Consider the following 18,710-nt stretch of genomic DNA (forward strand, 5'->3'; position numbering starts at 1 on the left):
GAGCGCCGCGCCGCCGGTGCCATGGTCGCCGGTTCGGCTTGCGCCGTGCCCGCGCACCCCGGCCGCGAGCTCCCGCCGCCGTCCGATCTACCCTTGGGTAGATCGGGGCCGTCGGTCCGGCCGCCACGTGGCGCCGCCGCCCCATCCTTTTCCCCGGGTCGCTGACCTGTGGGTCCCGCGTGTCGGCGCCCTCTCTCCTCCCCGTGCCGCTGACCGGTGGGCCCCGCTTGTCGGCGCCGCACTCCCCCGTGCTGACGTCAGCCCTGGTTAATATTGCGCAATAAATTGTTTAAGGTTTTTCTTTTATAGTAATAAACACAGTGAATCTTCTAAAATTCATAACTAATTCATCCGAGCTCCGTTTAATCCCATTCAAGTCTCAGTAAATCAAGAAAAATGTGTAGAATCCATTAAAAATGGTTTTGTTCTCTGTTTCAGTAGTCTTATAGCCTGTTTGCAATGTTTGCTTTGTATGTCGTTAGATTCCGATCCCTCCGACGCTCCGGTGTACTTCGAGATAGTCGCCGAGGTTCCTCCAGCAGCAGAGCAAGGCAAGTCATGCTTGTCACTTGATCATATTGATCCTATATTGCAAATGTCCTAATGTTTTCTTTCAAATACCGCATTTGTTTTGCAATATTACTATGGGATGGTTACCTATTGTTACAGCCATGCTATTTTGATACCATGCTCCTTTGTTAGCTTGGGGTTATAACATGATTAGAGTTTGGACTAGGAATTGCTTAGCCATGCTTAGTTCAACTAGTTCACAATGGGGAAAATCATATTAATGTTTAGACTGTTGGTTCTAATGGTAATGTTGGATTAGTACCACCGCTCTGGTGTTGGTTAAATAAAATGAATCACATGGTGGGCTGTGGGTGCATGGTTTTGCTGGTCGCACCCATGGCAGTTAAGGACCGGTTCGCGGGATGCCCTGGAAGAACTTATCGTACTTACCACAAGCCAGCGTGGGCAACGGCTGGGCTTGTAGTGTAGCTTTCCTCTAGTCGACGCATCCAGGCAAGGGTGGGCGTGATGGAGCGGGGCGGGCCCTGCGACGGCCTCTGTCGCTTCCGGATTCACCTAGGCACGAGAGGGGACTGCCCGTTGCCCGCTGGGGACGGGGGTGAAACCTGGGGTGTGGTGTGCTTGGCTAGAGGGGGTTATGCGAAGGGTCCTGTCACGGCCTCTTTCCGGTATGTCGTGGTGGCATGCCGGCGCACGGAAACGTGTCGTGGGGCTGTGTCTTGTGGGTACAGTTGTACACCTCTGATCAGAGTAAAGCTATTCGAATAGCCGTGCCCGCGGTTATGGGCGGTCAACCAGATTCACCGTGATTAGTCTCACTTTAGTGTAATCCTTTAATTTGGATAGATTAGGTGGATGGTTGGGCCTGTCACAACGTGGTGTAGCGTTGGACAGTGGATGATTAATACTGCTTAATTATTACAACTGTTTAAATCTTTCAATCTCTGTTTATAAATGCTCGCTTTATGCAAATGAACCACTTTAGCTCTTCTTTGGTGATTCCCTGCATCATACCTCTATTCCGGTATGACTTGCTGAGTACAGTGGGTAGTACTCAGTCTTGCTCTACTTTTCCCAACCCCCAGAGTTCGAGTTCGGGTCAGATGAAGGTTTCTCCGAGGAGTAGGCTTCGTCCGTGCCGTCGAGGATGCCTGTGGAGTGGTGTTCCCGCTGCAGTTAGTCAAGGCTTAGCTCCCGTTTCTTTTGTTTTCCGCTGCATTTATGTAAGATTTTACAATGTTTGTAAGACGTGGATCTGTATGTCAACATTGTCGTTTGTGTACCCCGGCTGGTCCTGGACGGGGATTTTAATGCACATTCTGCTTGGAATTCTATTCGGGAATTTCTGGGCGTGACACCGCGATAGTTCGGAGGGTAATTCGTACTTTTTCCTTATAAATATAATACTTCCCCCTTCATATTATAAGATTTTCTAGCACTGCCCACATTAATATATGTTAATGAATCTGGACTTATGAATGTGGACAGTGCTAGAAAGTCATACTAGAAAGTCTTATAATATGAAACAGATGAAGTAACTTCTTTACTACATTCTCTTATCCAACAATCACAATATTTGAGCTTTTAATTTATCCAACTACTTATTTTTCTCAACCAATCACAATATTTTCTCAAAACTTCTTACTAGCTACTTGGTAATAGTATTTAAAGGAGTTTTATTTTTATTTTTAAATACAGTTTTCGATTCGAACAAATTTCATCATAACCTCAATCAATTTCCATTACTCATGCACACCCGTAAGCTCGTTACCGTGGTAACCAAGCGGTTAATGGCCGAGATTAAAAAACCTTGGTTGTGCCCACCAGTTTAAACAGAGTGAATCATATTAAATTTGTAGTGATTGCTCACTGTAGTTTCAAATATACCGTTCTTTGCCATGCGGTACCTCTTGCAGAATTCTATGGATTTCGATCAGTTTCTGGACAAAAGAGAACAATGAAGTGGGTTTTAACCATAGTCGAGCTCAATTTTTGCAATTTTGCACAACATGATGCCTCATTCACTATTCAGTACATATATGGGCCCTGCTACTCTCGAGAATCATGAGTTTTGGATGTAGCAAGCATGCAGCTTCTTTTCTTGTTGAGGCTAGTAACTGAACTTTATCACACAACACCGAAAAGGCCTTTTTGCACCTCACAAAGTAGGATCTCGTAGCAAGGCCACGTTTACTTCACACCAAACTTCCCCTAAACTTCCAACTTTCCATCATATCACATCGCATCCAAAACTTTCCTACACACATAAACTCCTAACTTTTTTTTTCCAAACTACTAACTTTCCCTAAACTTCTCCCCAATTTCAGAAACTAAACATAGCCTAACTCATTTATATGATATGATGATATATATGTTTGCTTTAATTCTCTACTTGGTAAACTGTAGAAATCTTGACTTGCAATCACAAACCATTTAGGGGGTGTTTAGATCCGGGAGTGTAAAGTTTTAGCGTGTCACTTAAGGTATTATATAGGATGTCTTCTAGGGCATTCGGATACCAATAAAAAAATAATTACAGAATCCGTCAGTAAACTGCGAGACGAATTTATTAAGCCTAATTAATCCGTCATTAGCAAATATTTACTGTAGCACTACATTGTCAAATCATGGAGCAATTAGACTTAAAAAATCCGTCTCACAAATTAGTCGCAATATGTGCAATTAGTTATTTTTTAGCATATATTTAATACTACGTACAGGTGTTTAAACGTTTGATGTGACAGGGTGAAAAAATGGTGGAATCTAAACATGGCCTTACGCATACTTCGCCCCTATTGGCCTCTTCTTTTAGAACGTGTCAGGCATGCGCTGATGTTACAACACCGCGATGACTAGTGTCAAGCTTTGCTGGCATAAACATGACGCTGAAACGAAACGTGACCACAAAAATGATGCTGAAATAATTATATATATATAGGGCCTGTTCGGCTCCCTTTGCCGCAGATGCACGTACGGGCTGCAACAGCAAACCAGCACAGCAATATTTTGTGCCTTTCGCTAGCAGTGGCGCAGTCACATGCTGCCACAGCAACGATCGATTCCCGAACAAGCTTTATATATATATCTCTATCCTGTATTGCACGAACAAAATATATCCTTGAAGTCTGATGAACTCTGACGATCTAGCTGTGACCTCGAGGAAGAAGACATGCTTATAAACCACTTGCACATGCAACCGGTTTAAACCTTTGGCTTGAAAAGTTTTTCTTTTTGGCGAGTTCTTAAAACGCTATTTACACATATGGGTAGATTAACGGCCTGTGAAAATATTTCTTTTCTAATCGTTAAGTTGTCTGCGTGAGTAAATGGTGTTCATTTTTCGGTGGAGACCCCTGTTTAGTTGGGACTAAAACTTTTAAGCTCCTATCACATCGGATGTTTGGATACTAATTATAAATATTAAAAGTAGATTATTAATAAAACCCATCCATAATCTTAGACTAATTCGCGAGACGAATCTGTTTAGCCTAATTAATCTATGATTAGCCTATGTGATGCTAAAGTAAACCGGTACCCTTCCACGCTGCACAGGCGTTCCAACATCAACAATCATGGCTAGCCAGTTGATTAATTAATGGACCCTAAAAATGCACTCGTACAATACAACAAGTATAGCTCGGTTGCAAAAATTTGAGAAAAAAACAGGGGCATAACTGTCTAATTCTAGTTACAGTGTAACTTCCACTAAAACTTCCTGGTGAAGCGGAGGGCAAGTAGTCGATTTCCTACGGCTAAGCACGCGTTGCCATTTTTTTCCTCCCATCTCTGATCTTGAAGCAAAATCCAATGACAGTTTCTCTCACCAATTTTTTAAGCAATTCTGAATAATAAACGCCTGAGGGAGTAGAAAGCCTGCTAATAAGGTATATCTTCGGAATGTATGGAAGGTGTAAAGTGAGGACAAGTTTTTGAAAATAATCATCACACTGTGTGGCATATATATATGCATGTGGATTACATGTATAAAATTTGCTTATTTCCTGCTTATTAATTGATCGATTAGACAACGCTCATGTCTTTCCCTAGCTTGAAAAGAACAAATGAATGCACACTCTCTATCTCTCTACACAGTACTACAGCACTACAGTATCATAGTCTTCTAGAGTAGTGAAGGAAGGGGCTTTAAAGACTTGATGTAGAATTGTAGATGAACAATACAGCATATCATGACACATGTAGGTGCATGAGAGACTTGATGTTGGTCAGTTCCAGGTCAAGCTCTTGCCCAATTGGCCGACCAAATTAAGCTTTTGCTTTTCTGATGGCGATTAATTAATTACAGTATTCAGAAACGAAACTAAGCATAGATCCAACCATCCATTCCAAGCACATATTGAATCCAGGCCGCACGCTGGAATGGAATGGACAACGGTACTAGGAATACTGGCCTAGAGAGTACTCTTGAACAGGCAGCGATCGAGTTGTGATCACCAAAAGAACGACCAATAATGTAAAGAGACCAGCTTAGATCACCAAAGAGACAGCAATCAATCACGGAGATTATATTAAAGAGAACTCTACGTCATGATTGCTTTATCTGTATGTGACACACGTACGGTTTGTATGTCAGATATATATATTAGTTATTATTGAGCGATGCTCCGGTGCTCTCTACTGATAGTATAGATATGCTGGTATTATTATACTACCAGTATTGTTAGAGGTAAAATAGTAATTTACTAATATAATATAACTATAAAGGTTGCTCGCGCATATACACGGGCACCTTCTTATATAATGTGAGTGAAATTTTATTATGAATATTTATGTGTGGTGGGTTTTTATTAAAATATCTTGTATTATATTCTAAACTAAAATTAAACTTATTTTGTGTGCTTTGAACGCTGGTAATATTTTATAATTACCCTTGCAACAAAAAAATTCAAAAGTAAAATTACTTGAGATCATGTGGTTTTGATCGATGAGAAAATATTGTGCCGGAACAATAAAGGTGGTTCATTTGAGAAAATTTAGGGTATTTTAACTCGTTAGAAGCATATCTTAAAACCCCAAAAGAAATCGAATAATATCATTTTTTTTGTTTTATTGCATTTTAAAATTTATATATATATATATATATATATATATATATATATATATATATATATATATATATATATATATATATATATATATATATATATATATATATATATATATATATATATATATATATATATATATATATATATATATATATATATATATCATTCTAACAGTCCTTGTAAAATATTTGAATTTTTCTATTAAGTATGGGTTTTAAATCCAGCAACATATATTCAATTTTTAATTTATTTTATGTCCATTTTTATTTTTTTTCTTTTGGATATTTTCATTCTATGAATCATCCTTGAAATGATTTGATCTTTGCAATTTGGGAAAAAAATAAGTGCATATAACCTGGCATAGGGTAAAGGCATACGTTCTAAATTTTCTCTCATGATATATTGAAATAATGTTCATAGTGTATTTAGTGAATCATCACTAAAGTGGATTGTTTTTATAACAAATACATGTTTCTACATCAAAACTTTACAATTTACTGTAGAAAGTTTAACAAAAGAATGTATTGTAGCAAGTTTAACAAAAGGAAAAAAAATGGACATGGTCTTTAATTCCTACATGGAACTGACTTGATTTATTGCTCAGGCCACTGCAAGGTTGTTCCACTGTTAAGATTCCTTAAGATTCCTAGGTGCAGCCTACATGCTTATCAGTATAATATTCAACCAACCACCACCTTTTTCCCTCCTTTGGGCCGCCGGCCCATCCTTCCTTGCGCCCTCCCAAGGTCCATCCCTCCTCCCTCTCCCTCCTGGGGTGCCCACCTGTCAGCCCTTCCCCTACCTCTAGCCGATTAGAGCCGAGCTCCAATCGCCGGCACCCCCACCTCCCCACGTCGCCCGCCCTCTCCGCTCCACCTCGCGCCCACTCCGCGCCCGTGCCCACGTCGCCGCCCTCTGCCGCCCCCATCTCGCCCACGCGCGCGCGCCCGCAAGGGCGGGAATCAATTCGAATTCCCCCCACTCTCTCTCTCCATCCCCCACGTCGGCGAGAAATCCGGCCGCCTCCCAGCCTCGTCCGCCCCTTCCTCGCCCATAAAAAGCCTCTCCCGAGACACCTCTCTCTTTTCCCCTTTTCGCTGCTAGTGCCGCCACTCGCTACTAGTGCCGCCGCTCGCTACCGAGCTCCGGCCGCACGAAGTCGCTGCTAGGGCCGCCGCCACGCCGTGCATTCGCCGCGCTAGCTTCGCCGTCACGGGAGCTATCCCGGCCGCCGCTCGCTTGCCGTGCGCCGCCGCGGCGTCGCTCTCACCACGCGCTGCCGCCCATTGTCGCCTTCATCCGCCGCTAGCCGCCGCTAGGGCCACCGTCGAGCCACTTCGTCGTCGTCGTCGGCCTCGCGAGGTCGAGGCCCGTCTCGTCCATCCCGCGCGCCCCGCCGTCCATCACTTGCCGCCGCCGTCCGCCGTCGTCTTCCCCCACGCCGGCCGACTCCCCCGGTGAGGCCTCCCTCCCCCTCTTTTTCCCTTCCTCTCCCTCCTAGCGCTGGGCCGTGCCATGCGTCACTGCCCTTCGCGCTGGTTGCCGCTGCCTTTCGCACCGCCCGCCGCTGCCTCTAGCCGCCGGTTGTCGTCGCCGGCGACGCGCGCGCGCCACCGCTCTCGCCATAACCGGCCGGCCAGCTTGAAGCCGAGCCGAGCCAGGCCGCCTTCCTCCTCCCCTTGAGCCTCTACCGCGTGGGGCCCGCATGCCAGCGCCACCTCCTCCTCCTGTTGTGCCGTTGACCCGTGGGTCCCACCTGTCGCCCCTCCTTGATGACGTCAGCCCTGGGATGAGTTATTGCGCAATAAATAATTAAGGCTTTTTCTTTTATAGTAAAAACACAGAGAATCTTCTAAAATCATAAGTAATTCATCCGAGCTCTGATTAAGTCCATTCAAGTCTCAGTAAATTCATAAAAACGTATAGAATCCATTAAAAATGGTTTTGTTTCCTGTTTCAGTAGTCTTATAGCATGTTTTGCTTGTGTGCTTTGTTTGTCGCGTAGATTTCGGCCGTTTCATCGATCCGTGGTTTCTCAAAGACGTTGCTGTGGTCTCATCAGTGCGAGAGTAAGGCAAGTCATGCGTTACAATTGATCATATTGTACCCAATTTACAAATGTCCTGCATTTCTATTAAATGTTGCATTCTTTTATAGTATCATGTGGGATGGGTTCTACTACTCAGCCATATATTGTTTACCTTATGCCATTGATAACTTGGGTTTTAAAATGACTAGATGTTGGTTTAAGGAATGCTTAGCCATGCTTAGTTCAACTAGTACACAAAGGGGGAATCACATTAATGCATAGACTTTGATTATTGGCATAGCTTTGGATTAATGCCACCGCAATGGTGCTAGTTAATTAAAATACACTATATGGTAGGCTGTGGGTGCATGGTTTTGCTAGTCGTGCCCATGACGATTAAGGATCGGTTTGCGGGATGCCCTGGAAGAACTTATCGTACTTACCATAAGTCAGCGTGGGCAACGGCTGGGCTTGTAGTGTAGCTTTCCTCTAGCCGATGTACCCAGGCAAGGGTGGGCGTGATGGAGTTGGGTCAGCCGGGGTGTCCGGTTGATCGGCTTCCGGATTCACCGCGGCACGAGAGGGGGGCTGCCTGTTGCCTGTTGAGGACGGGGGCGAACCCTGAGGTGTGGTGCGATTGGTTAGAGGGGGTTATGCGAAGGGTCCTATCACGACCTCTTTCCGGTATGTTGTGGTGGCATGTCGGTGCACGGAAACGTGTCGTGGGGCTGTGTCTTGTGGGTACAGTTGTACACCTCTGATCAGAGTAAAACTATTCAAATAGTAGTGCCCGCGGTTATGGGCAGTCGACCAGATTCACCATGATTAGTCCCACCCCTAGTTAGCTTTTGAACTGGTGTAGTTCAGGTGGTTGGTTGGGCCTGTTGCAACGTGGTGTAGCGTTGGACAGTGATTAGTTAATATTGATTAATTACAACAGTTTAACTGCTTTCAACTACTGCTTTTAAATGCTAGCTTTATGCAAAAGAACCTTTAGCCTCCCTTGGATATATCCTGCATCATACCTCCTCTTCCAGTATGACTTGCTGAGTACAGTGGGTAGTACTCAGTCTTGCTCTCTTTTCCCCCACACCAGAGCGGAAGTTCTTCTCAGTTGAAGATGTCTCGAAGAAGTTAGTTTCGTCGCTGCCATTGAGGATGCCTGTGGAATGGAGTCGTCTCGCTGCATGAGTCAAGTCTTCAGTCTTAGCTCGCTTTTATTTTTTTCTGCTGCATTTGTAATTTTTTAATATTTTTGTAAGACGTGGATCTGTAGGTCAACAATTATCGTTTGTGTACCCTGGCTGGTCCTGGATAGGGGTTTAATGCACATTCAGCTTAGAAATTCTGGTTTGTGAATTTCTGGGCCTGACATAATGTGTCAGATGTTTATGTCGAAACCAATGGTCGGATGTTTTGTTTTCTTGTCAGAATTTTATTAGGATTTTCTCTGATTTAAAAGAATGACGTAACATCTTAAGAACATTTATAAGATGTATAATGGACTTTTAACACCGTATACCGCAAAGAAGGATGGATGCAAGGAGGTTTAGGGTGTTCTCTTTAAAAAAAAGTAGATCTAGTGACCTAATTATAATTTATCAATCGATTGAAAATACTGTGTCAATTGATTTATGTCAAATCCGATGGTTGAATGTTTTTTTTCTAATTTAAGAATGTCATATTCTAAGATATTTAAGGGATTTTAACAATGCACATGGGTGGGGAGGGAGGGAGAGAGGTTTGGTTTTTTTTTTCTTATTAAGAAAACTAACAAATCGATTGGCGAATGCTTTGTTCTTTTCTAAGACTTTCTAGTATTTTATTTAATTTAATAGCACCACGTAGTAGCTTAGAATCATTTTTAGGATGTTTAAAGTTATAAAGCGAGAGCTTCTAGACCTAATAGGTGGAGGTCTATTTAGGTTTTTTTAAAATAAAAATAATTTTAATTTTAATTTCTCATGAAGATAGCTCGTTGGTACCTATGTGACGGGGAGGTTCCTGATGTGTGCGTTTTTTAAGAAAATATCTAACCTTCTAAAATAAAATAATGGGTCTACCGATTTAAATAAAAATCGATGATCAGATTAGAGTGCCACTTGGTGATCTAGGAGTGTTTGTAAGGTGCCACTTGGTGATCTGGGAGTATTTGTAAGGTGCCACACTGTCACTTAACGACTTAGAATGAACTTTTAGTATATAATATTTTTTAATGAAATTTCTAAGACTTTATTTAATTTAAGTATGTCATATAGTAGCTTAGAGGAGTTTATAAAATGTTTAATGAATTTTAACATTACACGGGGGTGGGGAGGGAGGGAGAGAGGTTTGGGATTTTTTTATTAAAAAATCTGACAACCTAAATCAATCAATTTAAATAGAAATCGATGCTCGGTTGCTTTGTTGTTTTTATGTTTTTCTAGTACTTTCTTTAATTTAATAGCACCTGTAGCAATTTAGAATCGTTCATGGGATCTTTAAAGTGAGTGAGGGAGAGCTGCTAGACATAGTAGTTGGTCTATTTGCGATTATCTTCATGTAAAAGTAATTTTAATTTTAGTTTCTCACGAAATAGAAAATAATAAAGGAAGGACAGAAGGGAAGGGAAGTATGTATGTACACGTACATTACATAGGTACGTTCGAGTATTACTTTCCGTATATTCGTTCCAGATGTTCTTTTTTTTTAAAAAAAATAGATCTAACCATCCAAAACAATGGGCCTATCAATTTAAATAAAAATAGATAGTCGGATTTCTCTTATATATTAGGGTGCCACTTGACGTCTTGAGAGCATTTATAGAGTGCCACTTGGCGGATTGAGAGCGTTTGTAGGAAGTTTAATGGACTTTTAGTATATAATAGATAGAAGATAGAAGATAGATGATAGATAGATAATAGATAGATAGATAGATAGATAGATAGATAGATAGAAGATGATTAGGAGTTACTTTGTCATTTATATTTTTCCCAGCTAAATCGATCTATGATTATCCATTGAGCTGGCATCACTCATATTTCATCGAAAAAAGCAAAAAAACTAAATGACAATTATACCCCTCCATACCTAACTTTTTTGACAATAATACCCCTCAATGTTTCTACTCCCGCTAAAAATAATAGAACTAAACCCTTCAATCAAATGAGATCAACGGTTTAGATTGTTTTCTACTACTTAGTAGAGAGTACCATAGTGAGGCTTTATATTATTTGGCTTTACGCATATGCTATAAATCTTTTCGAAGTAGCATAATTATACTATATACATTCCTACTTGGGTTATTTGGATCCATATGCCACTGTAATTTTCAGAAATATACAATTACTATTCAACTATTTGGATATATATCATTATACTTTCACACTTATTTGTTATATGCCACTGATTATCCCTTCAACACATTTATTAATTTTTTAGGACTAAACTGCCCATTATCTTCTTCCTCATCCTCATCCCTCTCTCTATCTTCTCTCCCATTTGTCCCTGCTCTCTGGAAGCAGCAGGTGCTCACACAGGAACACTTGAGGATGCACCGCGTGCTCACGCGTGGCGGCGGCGAGTTACACGGGCATGAGAAGCACGAGGTGGTCGCCATCCTCTGTGACCTGCGCGCCCTTGTGCACTGCCTGTGCATGCATGCCGCCGCCGCCACCGACATTTGCATGCACGCTTGATTGGCACGCGCCGGGCTGAAGGTGGAGGGGTGGCCTTGTTTCCTTTTCTTTCCTTCATCAGTGCAAATTTCCGGATAAACAAAAACAGGGAGAAAAAAAATGGGAAGTTGTTGGAGATGAGCAATTGGTAATGGCTCGGGGTCGTTACATGGAGTTTCTCTTGGACACATGAGTATATGATGAACTTTGATCCGGGGACGATGCCGGGCTGAACGTGGAGTGGGTGGCCTTCCCGAGGTTCATGCGAAAATGGGAGAGGAGATGGGGGAGAAGACAAAGCTGCCAGTGCCATATCCAAATCCAAAAGGGGAAGAAAGGAGCATGTTTACCGTTCAGCAACTTACCGGGCGGTACCAAAACTCATCCGACCGTTCAATCCGGGATGGGTAGGATTGGGAGAGAAAATGAGCAAGGGTGCGCTCAATCCCGGCGCCGACGGCGTGTGAGCAGGGTGGAAGAGTTGAAGTCCTCATTCCCAACACTGGCGGGCGGAGAAGGAGGAGTCCTTCCCGGTGCCGACGAGCGGAGGAGGAGTCCTTCCGGACGCCGACGAGTGGTGGAGGACTCTTTGCCGGCGTCACGGGGCCGATCGAGGAGGATGAGTACTTCCCGGCGGCGAGGGGCGGAAAAGGCAGAGTTCTTCGCGGCGCAGCACGGATGAGGTCGACACACTCCAGGCAGGCGGTGTTGGTGGGAACCCTACCATCCTATCCGCTTGACTCCCATCCATCTATTGCACGCGAAATTACAGTTTTGCCCTTCCACCTCAGTTCTCAGGTCGGTACTGTATCAGGGACAGAATTGGTAGCTCGCGGTACCAAACTCTACCACCTATTAGATTTGGTCCGATCCAGCGGCTAGGAATTTGGTACCGCCCAGTACCAGTACCAGTCGCTGGATGCTAAAAAAACTCGGAAGAAAGAGGAGGGAGAAGATGAACGGGAGAGATGGAAGGAGAAAAAATTTAAAGGGCAATCTTCTTTTTTAGTAAAATTTTAGTGCCACTCTAAAATTTTTAATAAATGCATCGAATGTGTATGTAGTGTGGGTATATAATCTCACTACTATTATGAGACATCACCTAAAATGGCTAGCCAACAAGGTGATCACAATTCTGTCCTCCATGTCTGTGAATATTTACTTCATCGAAGGTTTGGACCTCAAGGTGTTTCACATGAATTGCTCAATTTCCATAATTAAGAACAGAAAAAAATTCTTGTGTTTAGACAATTCAGATTCTCTGCATTATTGCTCACTGAGATATGGGCCCAAGACCAGTACTGCACGTGCAATACTGCAGAGGACCCTCACCTCGTGTTTAGAACGTAGCCTTAAATCATTTCAGCTCTAATAGTCTTTCCCCAAGCCTACTTTTCCTCAATCTCCACGCAACACCGAAATTACAATTTCAATTTTGTATAGTATAAAAAGATCTTCAGAAAAGATATTAACTCTCGTAGCAATACTATTTTGCTAACACGTTGGTGGGTGTCAATGGCATCACACCTCTACTATTATTGCTAGCTCGGTTAGACGATATAAATAGTGATGATTGGCAATGGTGGATGCAGCAGCAGTAGGCATCGATGATAAGTCAGAACGGCCTCAGCAAATACCTTTGCTAGAGATGAAGAGAGGATGGTTAGCTTACCGCTACAGAGAACGAGGTGCCTTAAACATAGGAAGACAACAACCGTATTAGCCCACCTGTACATGTTGAGCGGACCCCATGTTAACGTAGCAAGTTCTTATTTTATATGAAAATGTTTACAAGACATAGGGCCTGTTCGGCTGACTATGCTGTGGCTGCGGCGCAGCCAACACCAACAGTGTCGCACACACACGGCGTAGCCGCAGCCACCGTAGACAGGCAGCCGAACAGGCCCATATTATCATTGGAGTTATCTAGTTATATAAATTGGCTCAAATTTATCTAGACTTTTCATATGAACTACTCTCACCCAATGATCATCGAAGTCTAACAGGCCTAAATCATAATACGGCATGGGCCAAATCAGACTAAACATATTCTTATATTTTGAAAATCGAAGCGAGAATTTGAACTGTTTAAGATACTGAAAAGTTCAGGAGAAACTAACGTCGCGAATAGATTCATCGATGTGATCTAATACTAGTTAGTGGTGAAAAGGCACTCAAATCACTTGGACCCACTAAAGTAAGGGCGTAAAGCTACACTAGTGCCTAGCACGACGACGATACTATGCAGACAAGAGGACAAAAACAAAAAGAACCAGCTAGAAGCTTGTACACTTCGACAGGTAAGGAAAATGACGACCATGGTACGTATGGATCGACAGTAGTAAACATTTTCTTCCGAAGCTCGAGTTTGATACCATGCAATTTGCAAGCGAATCTTTGAAATCAGAGGGCTTATATGATGTATCCTAGAAGTTACTACACATCTCACTCCCTTTTGCAGTACATTCTTCTTTTCTTCCTTTGCAGGAGGATCGATGTATATATCCTAGAAGTTACTACACATCTCACTCCCTTTTGCAGTACATTCTTCTTTTCTTCCTTTGCAGGAGGATCGATGTATATATCCTAGAAGTTACTACACATCTCACTCCCTTTTGCTGTTCTTTTCCTCCTTGCAGGAGTACTGGAATAATCCACCTGGACAGGTTGTACAAACACTGTATCATCCAGTCCGTGCAATTTAGTAATTATCAGATGTTACTATTGGGATCGAGCAAAATCAATAATCATTCAGAGTCCGTGTACCATTACAAATCCACTGTATATAGCCGATCACCTCCACTGCAATTCTATGGTCTGGATGTGCCACAATATTGCAGTCATTATTGAGGAAGGATATCGCTGTCAGAACAGGGTTTTCTTCCGCCGCCCAAAGATTGTTTGCAAAACGATGGTTAAATTATTGATCCGTCACTTGTATGTATTATGGAAATTCTGCTTTCATTTTCGGAGGCACACGAAACTTGATATGAAATTTCCAGGGAAGAATAAGAACAAAATCTGACGCTACAACGGCATATCGTATCGGTGACTTCTTTGTTTTCTTTTTTTCCTTTTATTCTGTTGCTACAGTGAGATTCTTATTCTGGAGATATGTATGTAGACCATCGAATACGGGAATCTTGCAAGGTAGGCACCATTACATGTTCGTGTAAAAAATGATTTAAGCAGTGAAACCAAAATTTTTATGGAGCCTCTACAAAACCAACTATATAGTCATTGGTATCTTAAAAACCGGTGGCGGGAGGTAAATGCCCACTTCCATGCACCTGCGAGCCCGAGCAGTTTCCTAGGTTAGTGGACCAGCCACTGGCCGTCGGTTTATCTAACAAACTTGTCACAATTTCAATTATTATTTAACTATATTTTTAACTAAAGAAAAAAGAAGTTAGAATCTTCAACTTTCAATATTGTTGAATACTTTGTGCATTGCCAAGCAAGCCACCAACTATAATGATGCCCGGCAAAACATTTTGAGGTTAGTTCCTGGTTAGGTGAGCATGGTGTTAACTGGTTGGAGACCTTAATTTTTTCGTGAACGCACAAAAAGATTGCACGTAAATATATTAGAAGAAAATAGATTTTTTACACAACATAATCAGTCAGAGCGGCTTATGCCAAAGGAAGGAAGAAAACAAAAACAAAAACTAAGAAAGAAAAAGAAAACTCGTACGACGGGTACTCCATTCAGCGGGAGATGGCAGAGCCACGCTACACTATCAACAAGTTGGAGACCTTAACGTTATTGTCGCCCTTGCCAAAAAGAAAAGAAATTAATGAGGACTATATATGTCGGAGAAATTTCCATATATGCTCCTAATTTTTTTCACCTAATCGATCTCTTTCATGTATGCCTTGAGTTTTCCTCAATCTGTTGTATACACCTTATTTCGTTGCCATATCAAAACCCCCCATATACATCCATCCCGTTAGTGTGGCCATTAATTTTTCTCAAAATGGCTATTTTGCCCATGTTCATATCCTATAGTAATAAGCGTACACCCTACATAACATATTTTAGTTCAAAAAATATTAGAGTGGCCGAAATACATAGTCACTGAAATTTTGAGATAAATTTGACATGCGATAAGTTTTTTTTAGAAAATGCATGTAGTGGTAAACCGGCAATTTCAAGATATAAATTCATTGAAAAAATATATTTCAAATTTCAAGAAAAAAGTTTCCTTTTTTTTAAAAAAAATCATTGATTTTACTAATTTATCCCTTATTCCCTTTTTGTCCCCAACTTTTTTTTTATAAAACCTTTCTCACTTTAGGCTGTTTAACAAGTGCTACAATATTGTGATTTCAAAAAGAATAATAATAATAAACGGTCAATTCATGTCCAGCTAACGAATAACCCGCAAGTGGAAATGCGTTATTTCCACATGCTTTTAGTTTTTTTTTAGGGCAACATGCTTTTAGTTAGAGGCCCTTAAAATTACATTGTTATTTAACCTTCAACCTAATTAAAAATTGAAACAAGTTAAGTCGATGCAAATCAGAATCAAATTATCCGATGTATTCCTATCATAATACTTTGTCCATCGGTTTCGTATTAGAATACGTTTGTAGAGTCGAATAATTATATTGTGATATTATATTCCCAGGTAAATTTATCATATAATTTTTGCCTTTTTTTTTGTTTTTCTAAAACAAGTGTTTGAGAATTTATTGATGTTTTTTTTAAAAAAATTTATGGCCATGTCTTAGCCTAAATGTCCAGTACTTATAACCAAAGGGATATAAAAATAAAAACAAAACCCAATTTGGGCAAGTAGTCCAAACCAGGCCACTCAGGCCTTCCCCAGTAACCAGTCCACATGTACTGTCCATGCATGAGAAATGACACATAGACCACCAATCTAATGACCAACCAAAATCAATCAATCAATCAATCGAACAATTCACCTCTCGCTGTCACCCCCTGACAACGCAAACGCAAACGAAAACAAGCAGCAAGAGAGAGAGAAAAACCGGTGCACTGCAAGCCCCTCCCCAACCCGGGAGGAATCCCCACCCAGACACCTCGCCGGAGATTCCAACGACCCTTTCTTTGCTTTCTCCTCCTCCTCCTCCTACTTCGCTTTAACTTAGGTGTCCCTTTCTCCCTCCACCACCACCACCACCACCGCACAACCCAGCTTTGCCTCACCTCATCTTTTATTTTTATTTTAATTTTTAATTTTTTTTTTGCTGTGAATCGGAGGCCACCCCACTTAACTCCTAAGCAAAGGCAGGGGCTTCTCGGCTATAAATTGCGCCCCTCGGCCAGACCCCAATTCCCTTTTCCCTCTCCCTTCACCCCCTCGCCAAGCTTTGCTTTGCTCAATCTCTCTTGCAGCCTAGCGCCGCCCTGGCTGCTAGCTCAGCTAGCTGCTGTTGACCTAACTGTGTGTGGCCAACCTACCTAGAATCTTTCTTGATCAAACTTCCCTTTGGTTCCCTGTGCCCTGGAGATTCTGTCCGTGATCGAGCTTTGCAGTCATCTTGCATGCTCTGATATACGCTAGTCTTTCTCCAAAGCAAAACTCTGCCCGAAATTTCGGTGCAAAACCTCGTTTTTCAGGGTGAAACTCCGCCCAAATTTCCGGTGGCAAAATCCTGCTGTTCAGGGCGACACTCTGCTGAAATTTTCGGCCGGTGAACAGCGCTTTTTCAGGGCGACGCCCTGCTGAAATTTTCACCAAGGATTGTCGTCTTGGTGAACAGAAACTCTGCCCGATATTCGATTGGATTTCCTTGGTTTTTCTGGGGGAGATTCTGCCGAAATTTTCTGCACGTACGTGTACGTGTATGCTCGTGCTGTTCCAACCTTGGTGTTTATGATAACATCCACTGTTCTTGTTCAGTCCTTCTCCGTCGTCTTCCTCTACTGGTTCTACGTCTTCTCATAATCAACCCAAATCACTCTACAAGAATTTCCAACTGGTTAATTACTCTTGTTAAGAAATTGTTAGTGAAGTAATTAATCAAGTAATTAAGTCTGCTTAATTAATCAACTACTACACAAAGAAAAAGATCGATGGCGTCTCCCGGCGTTGTGTGTACTACTGTAACGCCGACGTCGTCGGCCGGGTCGGACCAGGTCGTGGCCGGCGGCGGCGAGGCGGCGCGGCGGCCGGTGGCGCCGGCGGTGATGGAGGAGCGGAAGCGGAAGCGGAAGGAGTCGAACAGGCTGTCCGCGCAGCGGTCGCGGGCGCGGAAGCAGCAGCAGCTGGACGAGCTGGCCGGGCAGGTGGCGGCGCTGCGCGCCCGGAACGGCGCCCTGGGCCTCGCCGCGCGCGAGGCGGCGCGCCGGTGCGCCGCCGTGCGCGCCGAGAACGAGCTGCTCCGCGCGCGCTCCGTCGAGCTCGCCGCGCGCCTCGACTCCCTCACCGACCTGGCGCAGTGCCTGCACGACGCCGCCGCGGCCTCCTCCTTCGCCGCCGCGCCCCCGATGATGATGGCGGGCGCCGCCACCGCCTTCCCCACCGGCGCCGTCGGCGCCGCCGCCGGCTTCATGATGCCCCAGCTGCCGCCGCCGCTCCTCGACGCCACCACCATGGGCATGCATTGCAACTACTACTACTAGTCTACTATAGCTATAGCTAGCGTGTCAAGTCTTCATTAAGTTAGCTCTAGTAAGCTCTCTCTCTCTAGTCTCTCTACATGTGTCCAAAGTGTTTGTGCCTCTTCTTTTGTGTTGTTATTAGGTGACCTAATCAAAGGGCAAGAAGGACATTTCATGTGTGTATGAGACTTTATTATAAATGTGAAATGGACATCAAGGACAATTTTATGTGGTTAATTTTTGATGCCCTTGTGGAACAAGCAACTCCCTTTATTACTATGTGTCATTTGTCTATTCTGTTCCCATTCCCTTTCCTAGCTGATGGAAAAGCGAGAACTAATTCTCTAGAAAAAGATGGACGGCCACAACTTGTTTTTATTCATATGGAATCGCTACGTGTACACGAAGCTGTGTCAGTCATTGTGGCTCTCATTGCGCTGTTATATATAGTCCGTGTAGCTGACAAGTGGCTTGTAGAGTTTCGCTACCGCATAGCAAGTCCACCCACTGTCCATTCCTCATCTTAGAATATTCTTTTGCGAATAAATTCTTGGTGGAAATTTTACGACAATCGTTTTTACTCTTATCACGAATATGAGGTGTAAGATTTTCTAACTCTCCCTTTCCTTAATACTTCGAGTATGTGTGATCTTATTGGTCATATCGTATAAAACTTGATGGTTGATACATGGGGCTCCTGTACTCTAGTTATATATATATATCTTTCAACCATTGATTGGGTAGATTTCTCTGTCAAAATTATGTGATTGATTTAGTGGTTGGTCGTGTTTGTCAATATTTATTTTATTTCCCATATACTCCAGTGTAATCATTAATCAAGTAGAAAAAGATCA

The 18,710-nt window shown here is 42.7% G+C and overlaps 1 protein-coding gene across 1 annotated transcript; it reads left to right on the plus strand.

The window, feature by feature from the left end:
• The first annotated feature begins 16,587 nt into the window (after positions 1–16,587).
• LOC4326871 (ocs element-binding factor 1) lies at positions 16,588–18,093 on the plus strand. The gene has a single exon (XM_015785851.2). It carries the CDS (start codon positions 17,329–17,331, stop codon positions 17,875–17,877), a length of 549 nt encoding a protein of 182 aa, XP_015641337.1. The 5' UTR covers positions 16,588–17,328; the 3' UTR covers positions 17,878–18,093.
• Positions 18,094–18,710: the final 617 nt, after the last annotated feature.

Source organism: Oryza sativa, chromosome 1 (genome assembly GCF_034140825.1).
Source record: "Oryza sativa Japonica Group chromosome 1, ASM3414082v1".
NCBI lineage: Eukaryota > Viridiplantae > Streptophyta > Magnoliopsida > Poales > Poaceae > Oryza > Oryza sativa.

Bases quoted from the DNA above. Each gene is read 5' to 3' on its own strand.
- LOC4326871 (XM_015785851.2), top strand. From the start codon at position 17,329: ATGGCGTCTCCCGGCGTTGTGTGTACTACTGTAACGCCGACGTCGTCG.